The sequence below is a fragment of the Perca flavescens genome, chromosome 18 (genome assembly GCF_004354835.1).
Source record: "Perca flavescens isolate YP-PL-M2 chromosome 18, PFLA_1.0, whole genome shotgun sequence".
Classification (NCBI taxonomy): domain Eukaryota; kingdom Metazoa; phylum Chordata; class Actinopteri; order Perciformes; family Percidae; genus Perca; species Perca flavescens.
The window spans coordinates 24549567-24564786 of NC_041348.1; the positions used below are offsets into that span (position 1 = coordinate 24549567).

The 15220-nt window shown below is 42.5% G+C and overlaps 1 protein-coding gene across 2 annotated transcripts in view; it reads left to right on the forward strand.

The window, feature by feature from the left end:
- Positions 1-15220, forward strand: part of jag2b (jagged canonical Notch ligand 2b) — a 47125-nt gene that overhangs the window by 21374 nt on the left and 10531 nt on the right. Inside the window, exons 4-14 of one of the 2 annotated variants that reach the window (XM_028604902.1) lie at positions 1239-1496; positions 2731-2791; positions 5398-5528; positions 8063-8182; positions 9185-9298; positions 9816-9929; positions 11283-11396; positions 11810-11856; positions 12029-12202; positions 14573-14735; positions 14830-14991. In XM_028604902.1, coding sequence (XP_028460703.1) covers positions 1239-1496; positions 2731-2791; positions 5398-5528; positions 8063-8182; positions 9185-9298; positions 9816-9929; positions 11283-11396; positions 11810-11856; positions 12029-12202; positions 14573-14735; positions 14830-14991 — 1458 coding nt within the window. The remainder of the gene's footprint in view (positions 1-1238; positions 1497-2730; positions 2792-5397; positions 5529-8062; positions 8183-9184; positions 9299-9815; positions 9930-11282; positions 11397-11809; positions 11857-12028; positions 12203-14572; positions 14736-14829; positions 14992-15220) is intronic. The other variant, XM_028604903.1, reaches the window with a different exon arrangement.

Here is a 15220-nt window from a genome sequence, read left to right on the forward strand (position 1 = left end):
GGAAAGGCAGCCGGCTGTTTTCCTTGTGTTTATCGAGCAGGAAGTGGAGTGGACTGGGAGGCCGGGCTCGGTGTTTAGACACCGAGGTAGCGGAGCCCGGCTTGGGCCCGGAGCCCATTGTTCTCTATCTGGCAACTGCCGGGGGTTATTTCTGTTATTGTTGCTTAATTCTGTCTGACATTGTGTCAGTCCCCCTGCGCGTGTGCGTGTGCGTGTGCGTGTCATTGCAGCCCAAAGCCACGGAGTAAAAAAGGAAATCGCAGACCCCCTATTTCAACAGAGATTGTTTGCCAGCTTCGATCCCACTGTGATAAAGATTGCATTCTTTCTGGAAGCCGGCGCTGCAGCGAGCCCCACCGAGGCAAACAATGTTCAATGCAAGGGTGCTAGAGGCTAAATGGTTGCAACCACTCGACATGATGGTGCACATACAGACAGCTCAGAGGCGCCTCTGATGTGGGCCATCACCAGAAAATAGATCAATTTGCAGACAATGAATTTCAATTGCAGACTTAAAATTCAGTGGGTACTTTTCGCACAGACACATGATGTGATATCAAAGCATCTGTCTGCTGAATAAGAATGCACAGCACTGGGAGTGGCTTTACATCAGAAAAAGGAGATTCCACATCTTTGTCCTGGGGCCTTCTGAGTTCTTTTTGAGTGTTTTTGTTTTCATCCTTTGGGAAAGATGGACAAAAACGCAGTTGTGAGGACTTGTTGCCTTTAGCTAAATGTTAACTTGTAGTGTGATGTTCTGTGACGGATCGTGATTTTCTGCTGAATCCAGATCCTGATTCATGTCATCTTCTGTTCAATTTACTAAGTTGACGGCGGCCCAAGCAACCGTTTGTGCAACCTGCAACAACAGTTTTCTGGGGCCAACAGAGCGTTGACCTTTTTAAGTTGATATGGCGAACTTGTCAGCAAACAGTTGCTTATTTACACATCCAGCCGTTCCAAAGCAACATTACCTTTCAATTGGAGTCATGTTTCTGGCAAACCAGGCCAGAAATATCATTTAATCAGAATATTTATTACGCCAAAAAATAACGCCAAGGTAGGCTCGGTAGCCCCGTAAGACTGATTCTGTGTTTTTTAGCTGAGCTGGACCAGAGAATATTTGGTAATGGTTGTCAAATGCTACATTTCCTAAAAAGGAAATAACGTGAGTAACAGGCAAACCAGCTTTAAAAGTGACATATGACTGATTTGTCTTCATCTGTTTTTTGTTTCAGTTGATGAGGAGCTGCTAATCGAACGCAGCATTCACACTGGAATGATCAATCCCGGCGACCCCTGGCAGACCATCCCGTACGACGGGCCGGTGGCTCGCCTCGTCTATCGCATCAGAGTGCGGTGCGATGACAACTACTATGGCAACAAGTGCAATAAGCTGTGTGTACCGCGTGACGACTACTTTGGCCATTATCGCTGCGAGCCTTCAGGGGCCCGAGTGTGCTTGGATGGCTGGATGGACTCAGACTGCAGGAAAGGTGAGCTGCGAATGTCCCACACAGTAATTGTAAAAGTTCATAAAGTTGATGAGGTTATTTTCTCCATATTAAGTCCGTCAAGCCAATCCCACAGTGCACCGAGCAGCCTCAGAGCGTCAGGAAAATACTGTGATCTTCTTTCTAGAGATGCGACAATTAATCGATTAGTCGATCGACAGAAATTCTTTTCCATCTTTCCGATTAATCGTGTCAGTCATTGAACAGAGATGCCAAACATTTCAGCTTCTCAAATGTGAGGTTTCGATGCTTTTTTGTCGTTTATGATAGTAAGCTGAATATGTTTGGGTTTTGGACTGTTGGTCAAAAGAAATTTTAAACCGATCACCTTGGGCTGTTGGAAATTATTTACTTATTTTATAGAAAGAATTTAATAATTGGCAGATTAATCAATACTGAAAATAACTGTTAGTCGCAGCCATGCTTCTTTCTATCAAAAAAGTTGCAGCGTAGGCTAACCTGCAACAGATTGCGTAGATAAAAGAAATATTAAAGACTTTGAAATGAGGCAAGTAATTGAAACCTCATTAGATTATCTAATGACCATTATCAATAGTTTCAGCCCCATTTGTGAAAAGTGCTCAGATTCTTTGCTGTAAGTCTAAAGTTGTTAACAATGAATGCATATTAAACACATCATGTAATCTGATGTGCACTTATTTGACTGTCACATCCACTTAATTTCAATATTCTTTAGCAATGACGCAATAGATACAAAAAAATTGAGAATCCACATTCAGCCAAAGTAATTGTCCAAGTACCATTTAAAACAAACATGGTGGAAATGCAACGTGCGCTGCCTGCTTATGTTATAACAGAGCAGCGTTGTGCTTGTGGGTGATGTTAGAGAGTGGGGGGGCCTCAATAAATCAACCAACTGACCTTAGAAGACAAAGGGTGAAGAGGGGAGAGGAGAGGGGCTGGGTTGTTTTTAAGAGGAGGTAGTTGTACATGCAGTAAAGTTGTCCCTTCCTTGCCCCCCAACCCTGGTCAGGGTGCCATGAATTCTCACGTCTCGTTGCACTTGTTAGAAAGATGGCAAACAAACGAGCTTCTCCTCCTCCCACCTTTCCATATCGTTGCCTCCCTTCTTATCCCCCACTTCTCTCTGGCCCTTTTTTATTTTAAATGAAGTGTATGTTTTTAAGGGAAAGTCATTTAGTGATCATTTAATTATCACATTTTAAATTGTTTCTCTCGTCTTGCTTTTTCTCAGCGATCTGCAAGCAAGGCTGCAACCAGTTACATGGCAGCTGCTCTGTCCCAGGGGAATGCAAGTAAGAAATGTGACTCCTCAAAACCCTTATTTTTTTTTTATTTTATTTTTTCCAGGATTTATTTATTTTGCTGGTACATTGTGTTTAGATCAGTCATATTATACATGCAGTTGGATTTTTTTTTTTTTTTTTTTGCTTTAGTCTGTTTTGTAAAATGCAACTGCCTATTAAAATTAGACCAAAAGTCAAGCTGAATGTGTGAATGACAAAAAGAATGATGGCTATCAGATGCCAAACGGAGGTACCTTCACTTGTCTTGGCTGTTATTTTATATTGTTTTTTATGACAGCCTTTTTCTTCTCTCGTGGGCATCTCCACCTCGGTTCAGAAGAAAAGGGCAATGCCGCGCCTGCCTTCTTGTATTTTTAGCCACCTAAAATCCTCCACAGAATACCAAGCATCTCATCAGCTCTCTGCTGCTCGGACCGAAGAAAGGGAGTCGTCGGTGTGTGAATTTGAACACTGGTAAACGTGATGGGAATTGTCATATCCCCTCCCCATCCGCATTGCAGTCCTCCTTGAAGGGCAGGGGGCAGGAAAATAAATGAATATCCCACTGTGTTATGTACATTTCCCAAAGTGGAAATGACAGTCTGATAAAGTGACGTAGAATGGCCCCATAGGTCCACATTTCCAGGATGTGGTGCATCCCGTCGTCATTTGTAAACCCCCCTCCTCCCACCTGCCAGATGGAAAGAGACACTTCTTCCATTATTAGGAAACCGGGTTTGGCTTGGAGCCGAGGAATAACAAGGGGATGACCGGTTTTAGGAAACCGCTTCACATTTTTTTGTGTCTGCTTCGATCAGTGTCTTTATTTCAGTTAGCAGACAGACAACAGAGGGAAGCAGCTTATTCTTTCCAAAATGTCAAGTCCCAGTCAACAGGAAAAGTGACATGAATAGAAGAGCAGCAGTAAAGAATCTTCCTGCAGTGGCACGAATTTAATGAAGCCTCAGGTCACAGAAAGCTGGTATTAAATCCATTGCCGTCTCCTTTCATTGCCTTTATTTCATCACAGTTTTATGGGCTTTGCCTCGTTTGCCACGGGCTTTTAAGAAACACAAAAGCCGGTACGTGCCTGTTGTTGCGCTGCTGAATTGAGGCTTTTCATTAGCACACACTAGGCTTGTTCTGACTTATCTGTCAGAGGCTTGCCGTGTCCCAAGAATCACTGTGGTAAGCAATTTAAAAAATGTCAATGTGCCAAGATGTTGGAATCCAACTCGGAAGAAACATCACGCCCACACAAGTAAGGAGCTGATGAGTATCATGATGTGATTTATGGCTGAGAATTGAACCACAGAATACCTTTTTTTTAATTTTTTTTTTTTTTTTTAAAAGGCAATGGGCAAGTCAGACCCTCTGAAGCTAATCATCTACAGTGGAAGAAGCATGCCAAGTATTCCTCAACATCCCTCCAAACACCCCGTCCCCCCCCTCCCCCCGACTGAGAATGGCAGAGATATCTGAAGGCCTCGTCTCTCATGGAGACAGCGGTGCCGTCTGCAGGAGACTGAAAATAGCAGTCAATTGACAAGACAGCTGGCGCGACGACACCACAGCCTTGGAATAGCCGAGCGCTGTCATGAAGCTGCAGGCGCGTGCACGTATACACTGTATACACACAGTTGTCTCCAGCCACTCGCTCTCAGAACCACCGCGCCACCCTCGTAGCCCATCAGCCACAGACTCTAACCTGAGCATGGAAGTATTCTTAACCCCTCCTGCCCTGGAATGTCCCCCTCCACTAAGATTAGTTGGCAGGACGCCGTTGGATACGTTGACACAAGAGCAGATACAGTATTCGGTGCGTTTCCACTGTTGGGCAGGTTGCACCGTACGGCTCGAATCAGCCACAAGTGGACTCTCTTGTCCCTTTTGCACATTTAGCAGCTCCATGGTTTGTATCGTGAATTAGTGCCTATCCAACAATCTGTATAATAAATGTTTCTTATTACTCATAATTGTGCATAAAACAACTTCAGTGATATGTTTGGTTTTGAGAAACTTGTCTTATTGTGGCAGCTTCTCCATGGACTCACACAGTCATTTAGTCCTTAGATAATCAACTAAGAAAACGGAAAACCCCACTGGATTATCAGACACTACTTTATGTTCCACCAATCTACTGACAGTCACAAATCATGTGTTTTTATCAAGTTTTATTGACTTTGGATACAGCCCTGCCAGAAGTAGGAACTTGTGCAAAATAAAATCAATACAACCTGATTTTGTATTCCCCTGTAGGACATATAAAAAGAAAAGTTATTCATTTTTTGAAGGATTAGTTAATTACTTAAGTGTAAATCTTTTTAGACAAATGTTGGTTCTAAATAATAAAAAACATTTCAATCAAATATCCTATGTTGAAAAGCCGTAATCTCTCCTTCAAAGCTTATTCAATAGACATTTCAACATTTTCTGAAGAGTCTGGATCATGACATTTACAATGTTTTTTTGTTTTGTTTTTTAAGAGAATAATCATTTAAGAGGAAGTGCAAAGAAGTATACTAACAGTCAATGAAAGAAAAAGAAGGGACTCCTCAGAGAGCAGGTAACTGGATTAGATGAGTGAAATGATTTATGTGTCTGTGTTTTGACAGGTGTAGCTATGGCTGGCAGGGACAGTTCTGTGACGAATGTGTTCTTTACCCCGGATGCGTCCACGGGACCTGCAACATCCAGTGGCAGTGCAACTGCGAGAGGAACTGGGGTGGACTGCTGTGTGATAAAGGTATGGAAAAGGTTTTGTTTTGTTTTGCTTCATCGCCTCCCACACAAGATGTTGGCTGAGTGCCTGCTCTGATCCTGCACGTCCCCTCAAGCTACAGTCACCTGGGTTTGATGAGTAACAAGTGAGCAAGCTCCTTTTAGAGCAGAGATGCAACAGAAAAGACTTTTGAAGAAGCAACATATCACCATGTAGAACACTGCAAAAGTAATGCTACTCTGCGGTTAGTAGGGTTGGGTATCGTTTGGATTTGTTTATCCAATACCGGTGCTAAAACAATACCTTTAAGCCGGTACCTGAACTGATACTTTTAAAAAGCAACCACTACATGGGAAAAGGATATCTTACACTTACTCTGAATGCACCATGAAGCTGGCAAGGCGAGTTTAAAGTAAACATGCCATCTGTGTTATTTTACGGGAGCTGCAAAATGTTGTACGTCCGCTGTTAGTATCCTCTACAGTGAAATAACAGTCACAAATAAACTCAGACATGTTTTGGTTACAATGACGGGGTTATCCGTTTGTAAAGTGTCTATATGTCAGTTAACATTTTGAAATTAGCACTTCGCCAGCAAGCAGTACTTTGTGGGCAGTTGTGCTAAAGTTTGCTTGCTAACATAACATAAACTGGCTGGCAGACACCTCGCAAATAACCTCAGACTTATCACCCCCTAGCGTTATGGCGGTGAAATGCACCGCAATGCAAAGCAGAACTCCAAAAGGGTCACGACGCCGTAGGAACGACGGCGTATAGCTACGGCGTGGAGTTAGAAGCATAAAACCGCCTTTAGTCCCTGATCAGACGGAGCGCTTTTTAGCAGCCTGGGGCAGCTTTCTGGAATAGTTTTCAATAAAAGTGAAGCTTTTTGCTCGCTGCTTTTGCATTGATGAGTGCCTTACGTTTTTCTGCTCTAGGCGCCTCACGTTTTTGAAGGAGTGACCTGAATGCCTTGAATTTAAAAAAAAAAAAAAAAAAAGGCAAGAGTATGGAGATTTATATAAAAAGCCTTTTTATATTGGTTGAAACAGCAACTGGTTTCAAACTCTGTTATTCATTTAGGTGGAAATGGTAAAGGTAAATATAGTATATTTTTGTTTGATGAAAAACTTCCATGTGTCATTGAATCAATCATCAGAATATTACATAATGACATATTTTTTAGAAGTAGTAGTAGTAGTAGTGTACCATAATGAACCTTCATATGACATCTAAATTCTCTCCCGGTTCTCTCTGACTGGAGAACAGCAGATGGATAGTTTTACTGCCTGTGTGATCCGAGCAGCAGTGACACTCGATCCCCCCCACATCCCTTCGTCACCGAGGGCTCTTCGGGGGATGAGAATGGGTCCTAAGATCCCCAGTGGAGACAGATCCCTGCTCTTTTATTTACCAGCCTTTAGGGTGACCTGGTCTTTAGCCTAAGGATGGTGCGCAGGGATCAAATAGGGTTTTGTTCTTTCTGTCGATTGGAAAATAAAAAAACATCCGCAATTGAATAAGAAAAGGGACAGGAGTCTAACTGAATGATAACTGCAACTTAACCAATCATAATGAAGTGCAGCAGAGCGGTTGTGAAAACACTCTGTGCTTGCTGTCAAAGCTGACAGCTGGTGCTCTATACTGAGTAAAGATCCCAACAAGCTTACTGGGAACTCCCGGCACCAACGGGATAAAATGGGGGAACAAGCAAAGAGTTATCTCCCGGGGTCGATACAATTAAAGTCTGAAGTTGTGGAGCGATGAGGAGGCTATAACATTCCTCAAATTAATAGGTCAAATAAACATAAATGCCATATTTCCATCACATTCCGCCATCTTCATCTGCAATCATTTAATGGCTCCCAACTGGAGAATTGGTGTGACCAGCTGTTTATCTTGATGCTCCCAACTCTTAATAGTCACACAAGGGTAGTGGATGGGAACACACATTCATTTTGTATTTTTTCTTTTGCTGATTTTCTGGAAATTTGGTCAAACTCTGCGCTACATTTGGATGGAAAACTGACTAGGGTCAGCCCCAACTCTAATTCAGTCCGACAACTCACATTTGAAATGTTCATTAAAACAGCAGAGCATTGTGTTTGGCAGTCCAGACTCCGACCTCATTGCTCCCAGCAGTTTGGGTTTACATGAGATATTGGGGGGGTGATGATAAAGTAGCTTCCCCCTAAGCAGCCTGCAGGTGGATGCTGGCAGCGATACAGGTGCGGGGCAGCAGCAGCGTTGGCAAGGCAGCGATGGGGAAATGTGCAGCTTAAATAGGCCGCCAAATTGAGGGGTTGTATTTGGTAAATGATACGGAGAGTGAGGCATGTCACGTGTGTGTACAGTGGTGCAGCTCGAGTTGACTGCCTGAACTTGCTTGCAGGCGTTGCCCCATTTCAACACTTGACCCCTTTACGAGAGATTGTAGAATCATTTTTGCAGAAAATTCCAGCAAATTAGAACTCTAATCTAATTTGGTCTAAAATGGGTGAAATACTAATCACTGAATGAGTGTCTTAGTGTCTCTAAATGTGTGTCTCTTCCTCCAGATCTGAATTACTGCGGTCGCCACCAGCCCTGTGTCAACGGAGGGACTTGCATGAACACCGAACCAGATGAGTACTACTGTGCCTGTCCACAGGGATACTCTGGCAAGACCTGTCAGATAGGTGAGAGAGAACCCACGCCGGAACCTGCACCGTTGTCTTTGAAAGTAAAACATTCACTGTAACTCTGTGCACGTGAGTGTTTTTAGCTCCAGTAGAAGAACTAATGTCAGTTTAAACTATCACGCCCATCTCATCAACATTCTCGTATACTGGGCACGCGCGTGCCGGAGTAAACAGGAGGCCGCATGTATACTCCGCCCGCTGCTGGTAGTTGCCATGGTAACGTTAGTAGCTTAGTCTCAGACAACGAAACGTCATAAGATCCAATCAGGTGGCGAAATGTTGGCACCAGTGTCGGTGTTGCCAAAGGTCTCTGTTTTTCAGCCGTTGAGATTGCAACAAACCCTGCAGATTCCGAACCAAAACGGGGTCAGAAGTGTTTCCAAATGTCTCCGGTTTAGGGGCTCGGAAACATCGGAGCAGTATGAATGCGAGGTGTAAATGTAGCAAGAGATAGTGATTTTGAAACCAAAACGTAGCAGTAGTGTGGTACTCACTATTTATGTTCCGTCAAGATGGGCCTCCTGTCATGTACGAGATTTCCTTTTACCGCTTCGTTTCCCTCGTTCTACCAAGTTCAGTGTGAACATTTGCTGCATTTCTAAATAAAAGAAGCAATTTGAAGACGTCATCTGGGGCTCTGAGAAATTGTGATGGTTATTTTTTTAAAAGCATTTTTATTTTAGATTTTGTCAATTTTTAACGATCAATAATTAAGAATGAAAATAATAGTACAGTACAATAGTTACAGCCCTAGTAGTGTCTTAAGTACAGATTTATAAAGGTATTAAAAAAGCTAGGCTAGCATTCACACCAGCTTTACAATGTATGTAGCATTGGAAAAATATAACCAACGTGTGTGTGTATGTATATATGTAAATATATAAATAATGTACCGGACATGATTTCTTTCCTACAGAAAGCCAAATCTGTAATCTGAAGTACAAAGAGTAATGTCTTACTTTTTTTCTTCTTCTTCGAACACCTCCCTCCCTCCATCAGCCGAACACGCCTGTGTTTCCAATCCTTGCGCCAATGATGGTACATGCCACGAGGTTCCCACAGGTTTTGAGTGCCTGTGTCCTCCGGGCTGGGAGGGTCTGACCTGTGCCAACAGTGAGTCGCTGCACTACTTTTAATCCTCTCCATTCCTTCTATGCTGATACTTAGTTACATCTTTTACTCTAGCTAGGGCTCGGTACCAAATTCAATACTTTTTAGGCACCAACCGAATTGCCTGTAAAGTATCGAGTATCAAAAAAATGCCTTGTCATTCAATGCCCAGTTTCAATATCTAAGGAGTGTATCTCATCAGCCTAAGTGAGCCAATAAGCATGCAGCATGCTTCTACCAAGATCTAATGTCTGTGATTGGCTGTCTAACGTAACACGTCATAGAGCCAGGCGGAAAAACTCCGTTACGCACAGAGACGGGGCTCACGTAGTATAAGCTGAAAAATAAATAAAATGATTTGTGCCGTAACGTGTAATGTTGCAATTTCTTTTATAAAATTGTCCTACTTGTCCTCTTTTATCAACATCCCATTAATGTCTAAATCAAGTCGAGTACTTACTTTAAATGTGGTATGTTGTTAGAAATGACCAGAGAGTGAGTTGAAGCGTGTTGTTCTCAGATTTGGACGAGTGTGCCTCCAGTCCATGTGCTAAGGGTGGAACATGCATCGACCTGGAGGACGGCTTCGAGTGTGTGTGCCCTCCACAGTGGGAGGGAAAGACATGCCAGATAGGTGAGATTCAGATTTTCAATATACACACGCCATTTCTTACTTTTTATTTGCACCTATCACCAGAGGCTGTTAAAAACATAAAAATAAAAAAAGGTAATTTTGGCAAACAATTTCTTTAGAGAGACGTATTTTTGCAGCAGTTTCATTCCTCTTTTTTCCGTTTCCAAAAACAAGTAAAAGTGGCCTCTGAGACACCGACACAGGGCTCATGATATACGTTTGTGGATTAAAATTGGCAACCAGGCAACCTGAGTAACAGTGCAAGCTGTCAATATCCTGGATGGGCTGGCAGCTGCATGGCCCTTTTTTTTTCTCTCTCAATGACTTTATGAGCTACTAGTGTGTCTATATCCGGCTGTTTGTTATCGCCTTTTTTTTTTTTTGTTATACCGCTCCGGTCTCCACAAGTGGACGTGACCGGCGTGAAGCCAGGAAATGGATTACGACTGGTAAAGTGTGTGTGTGTGTGTGTGTGTGTGTGTGTGTGTGTGTGTGTGTGTGTGTGTGTGTGTGTGAAAGAGATCCCAAGAGTTCAGTGTCCTCTTACCAGCTCAGATCTCAGCTTACGGGCAGCCATGGGCCTCCTGTCTTACCTGCCGATTGTGTGTGTAGAGTTTAGGGTTTCAGAGAGAAGACAGGTGTGTGAGTGAGCACAGCAGGACTCCCTGCAGACTGCCCCCCCTTTCCCTTTGAATATTTGAGCAGCTGTTGTTTCTCTGAGGCTTTTCTTGAAGAGTTCTGTGAAACGATAGAACTCATCTGTTCTGTCGTTTGTGAAACGACAAAAAAATGATATTTGGTCACTATGAAATTCAGTTCCAGTCTGATGTGATACACAGCAGGAAATACTGTTAATCTAAACTAATCACAAACCAATTGATAGATGTATTTATGGTGGAACTAATTATTATTTGTGACCCTAAAAGTTATGCATTATTGATACATTTTATCATTCTTCATTAACAAACCCTTGAAAATGAGTTAAAGGAGTAGTCCAATGATTTTAGTATTGCAATGACAGAACATCTTGGGGACTCGCAAGAAACAGATATTTACAAAAACGGACAAAATTGAAGCAACAGAGGCTGAGGTGTCCTGACTTTTACTGTCTAGCATTGGCTTCAAAAACAATGCATCTTTCATTTTCCAATATGCAACCAATAGCATCTTTTCTCCAACACAGGCTTTATGTTTAAAATTTCTCCAAGCGCAAGCTGTGATAACTAACCAAAGGATCCTGATGACCTCATCAGGGTATCAAAGTTGGGTTTTCTAGTCCCTTTTCTTTCTCTTTGTCCTTTCTTTGGTTTGTTTTAATTGATGGACTCGGTCTCCTACTTCCTGCCTTTACAGATGCAAATGAGTGTGATGGCAAGCCCTGTGTGAACGCTTATTCTTGCAAAAATTTGATTGGCGGATATCACTGTGACTGTTTTCGGGGATGGTCCGGACAAAAGTGTGACATCAGTCAGTATTTCTTTCCTTTTTTTTAAAAGTCACTTCTAAATTTCTGCCCTTCCACTGGCGTCCTCTTCCTCTGGCTACTTTCAAACGCCTCCTCTCACTTCCTGGGCTCACAACATAGGTATAGTTTAGCGTCACTTGATTTCCCACATGTGGTAACCCGTTTCTTTCTCCCCTTGGCAAACTGAATTATCATGACTGACCTTGCATGCCCAGTTCCTCTCCTCTGGAACCAATGCATGACCAGTTACACTCTATACAAGGTCTATCTGACACTCTCTCTGCTTCACTAGTTATTTCTTTTCCAAACTTTGACATAATCTGTGCACATTCTACATTGTAGATTAGATAAGGTGATACGTATTTAATTTTGTTCATAATGTTTAATAATAAAACTTAATCTTCTTCCTCTTCAGACATCAATGGCTGCAATGGTCAGTGTCTGAATGGCGCAACATGCAAGGTATGGATGTTTTCATTTGAATCTATATTTGTTTTTGCTCTTTTTGCTTCGGCACAAACGTGAGCCAAATTAGCTTAGAGATGCACCACACAGTCTGTGGACTGAAGACCCACTGACATTGTGTTTGTCATTGCCATTGGACTCTCTTAATGTTTCTTTGTTTCTTCTGCAGGAGGGCCCGAGGGGTTACCACTGCCAGTGTCCTCCAGGTTTTGTGGGCACTCACTGTGAAATCCAGAGGAATAAGTGTGACAGCAGACCATGCCAGAACGGCGGCCGGTGCCACACGGTGTTGGACGGCTTTGTGTGTCAGTGCCCACCACAGTTTGCTGGACAGCTGTGTGAGGTGAGTCTCGTGTTCCACAGGTCACGTTGGATTGGATTATTTTGTGTACAGTGACCGGTTATAAGATGGTGGTAGCCTTTGTTTTTTATAGCCTCTAGACTTCAGTAGTGACACATTACATGTCTGAGAAGAAACCTCTTTTTTTGATAAAGGTCGACAAACCAATCTTGAGTGACCAATAGTGTGTGGGTTTTCTGGTTTCTGGACACAGAATGGGCCTCGTGCAAAACATTTTCATGTTCTTATCCTAAACCTATGTTTTTCTGAGGTTTGCTCATATAAGGGTTCCATGTCCGATTCACCAAACTTAATTAGACAAACTTGTTGTAAATGACAATTGCCACCTCTTCATGACTAGGAGTGCGTTGGTGAGATTTGATCATTAGCCAAAGGGTTACTTGACATCCATTTCGATTTTGAAAATGTACACACAGTGACTTGTAATACTGTGCAAACTGCAGTAGTCATTACAGCACAGTGAACTAAGCCAAAGGTCCATTGCCAAATTATGATCTGCTTAAATGTGTAATATGTTCCCAGTCCAATAAGCCAATCCCAGGTTTCATTGCAAGTGATCATTTTATTTCATAGAGACACTACATATCGGTGTCCTTGCTGCAGCCTTTTCTACTGTATTTGAAGTGTGTGTTAGAAGCTAATGTAGGTTAGCAGGGAGGAAACCGACACTCCACTGCATCTCTCGGGTCCTGAATGGAGGACATTGCTGGTCGGGAGCCAGTCCTGTTTTAGCATTTCCACTATAAATATGAGCCTCTCTGAATGAGGTGATGCTGGATTTCTGCCCGCATACTACAGAGCTCCGATGCCTGCTTTGGCACGGCACTGCCAAAACTACGACGCGACCTGCATCATATTTCTCAAGTCCACAGAAGTTTGATTGTGTAATGGTGAAATATTTGTTTTGTAAAAGACGATTAACACCCTTTGAATGGTGCAAGTGATCATCAAAAGTGAGTTTTATTGCAGAATGTATTCATGGTTGACCACAAGTAAGTGGTATGACATTGGTCTCATGGTTTTCTGCTACAAATAAATTCTCAACCGGTCTGCTCCAATGAAAAATGTCTCTTGTGCTGTGAACATTTCAAACAGTTCAGTTAATGTGCTGAAGATTTATAGGCGCTCTTGCCCTCAGACACGCTCCCCTGACCACACACATGCAAATAGTAAAAAAAAAAAGTGTCTGGTCCTGACACTTAAGGTAAAATAAACGGTGTAACCACAGACTTCACCCACCCTGTTGCCCTGGTCTAACGCTGATGTTCAGCACCTTAAATGGCAAATGGGAGCACAGTAGGCTTCTGTTTACATAAACTGAGAGATTTTCACTCCAACCTCTGTATTGCTGCATGCAGAAATGGCTAAATATGTCACCGTGGCCTCCCTTTGGGTTCTTTCTGTGTCACGGTGGTATGACAGGTGATTTATCTTTATTTTCACTGTGGCTCTGCATGATGTTGGACCAGAGTCAATATTTTCCCTCATAATGGTATATCTTTCTCTTGCCTGCTCAGTTTCTCACTCTTTCTGTCTCTCTTCTGCCAGGCTTCTGTCTCAGAATAATCTTGCAAGATTAAGCAGAGCACAGATGTAAAACCGAAAACGTGGATTCCCTTGATGAGCTTAGGGAAAGTTTCTGGAGGCTTACTTTGCTCGTCCACTTACCTTCGATTTGTTCTGAACGGCAGCAGTGGCTTGAGTCAAGCTAAGCCGCTCACCTGCACCGCTTTTTTGGCTTCACTTGCATCTTTGCTGGTTACAGTAATCGCCAAAGAACCATTTTGGTGAGGCGTTTGGTAAATTGAGTTAGTGTGGCATCAGCAGCCTCTCACTTAACACAACTACTGTCCAAGTGGCCTTTGGCGAGGCTGTCTAATCCCGTGGAGCTGTTCAATGGAAACAGAGGGATGTAGTTGTGAGTAAGCATTTATAGAGGAGTGTGTTTGTGCTGGTTATCTCTAATACAGTATGTACATTTGTGAAACATTTTGAATGTCAAATTAGTGAGAATGAATTTTTGAAACTTTGTTACACATACTGAATCACACCTAGAGCTGCACAATTAATCACATTTTAATCACGATCACAATTTTGGCTTACCACGATCAAATTTGCGTGATCGAGCGATATTTACAATGCGTCATCAATGCGTATCAGGTTTTTTTATTTTATTTTTTTATTTAGCAAAGCTGATCTAGCGCTCCGTAAACCACTCTCTGATCACGTGCCTCCATGAGCCAATCAGAGTTGTTCCTAAATTTGATTTTGGCTTACCACGATCAAATTTGCGTGATCGCAGATTCACAGATTTGTAAATGCAATATCTTTCTCTCCTCTTGATATCCTCAGGTCTCTGGCTGGTCCCCCTCAGATGTTTGTGATCCAAACCCTTGTGAGAATGAGGCCAAGTGCCACAGCATGGACCAGGACTTCTACTGCGCCTGTGCCGAAGGCTATGAGGGAAAGACTTGTGAACTGCTTAAGGAGAATTGCCAAACCACCCCCTGTCAAGGTGACCAAAGTCATCGGCAATGATGAAACTGTATTGAACAAACTACGATGTCAAAGAAAATTATTACATTCGTTTTTTCGTCTTTATTTTGCAGCGATTGACAGCTGCACTGTTGCTGTAGCGACCAACGACTCAGTTGGAGTGCGGCACATCTCCTCCAATGTCTGTGGTCCACGAGGACGCTGCATCAGCCAGCCAGCGGGCAACTTCACCTGCATGTGTGATCTGGGTTTCAGTGGCATCTACTGTCACGAAAGTACGTAGAGAATTTAGCCTTGAGATTTTTTACAATTTTTACAATCATACCCACAACTGAAATTTAAAAAAGGTGAAAAAAAGGTTTGTCTTTTGCCTGCAAAATGAGTTTTTAAATTAAGTGTTTACTTTAAATTCATTGAAAAAATACTGAACACATTTTTTTTTTATCATTATATATTGTATTCCACAAAACAACACTGATGACCTCAAAACAGTTATACCAATCT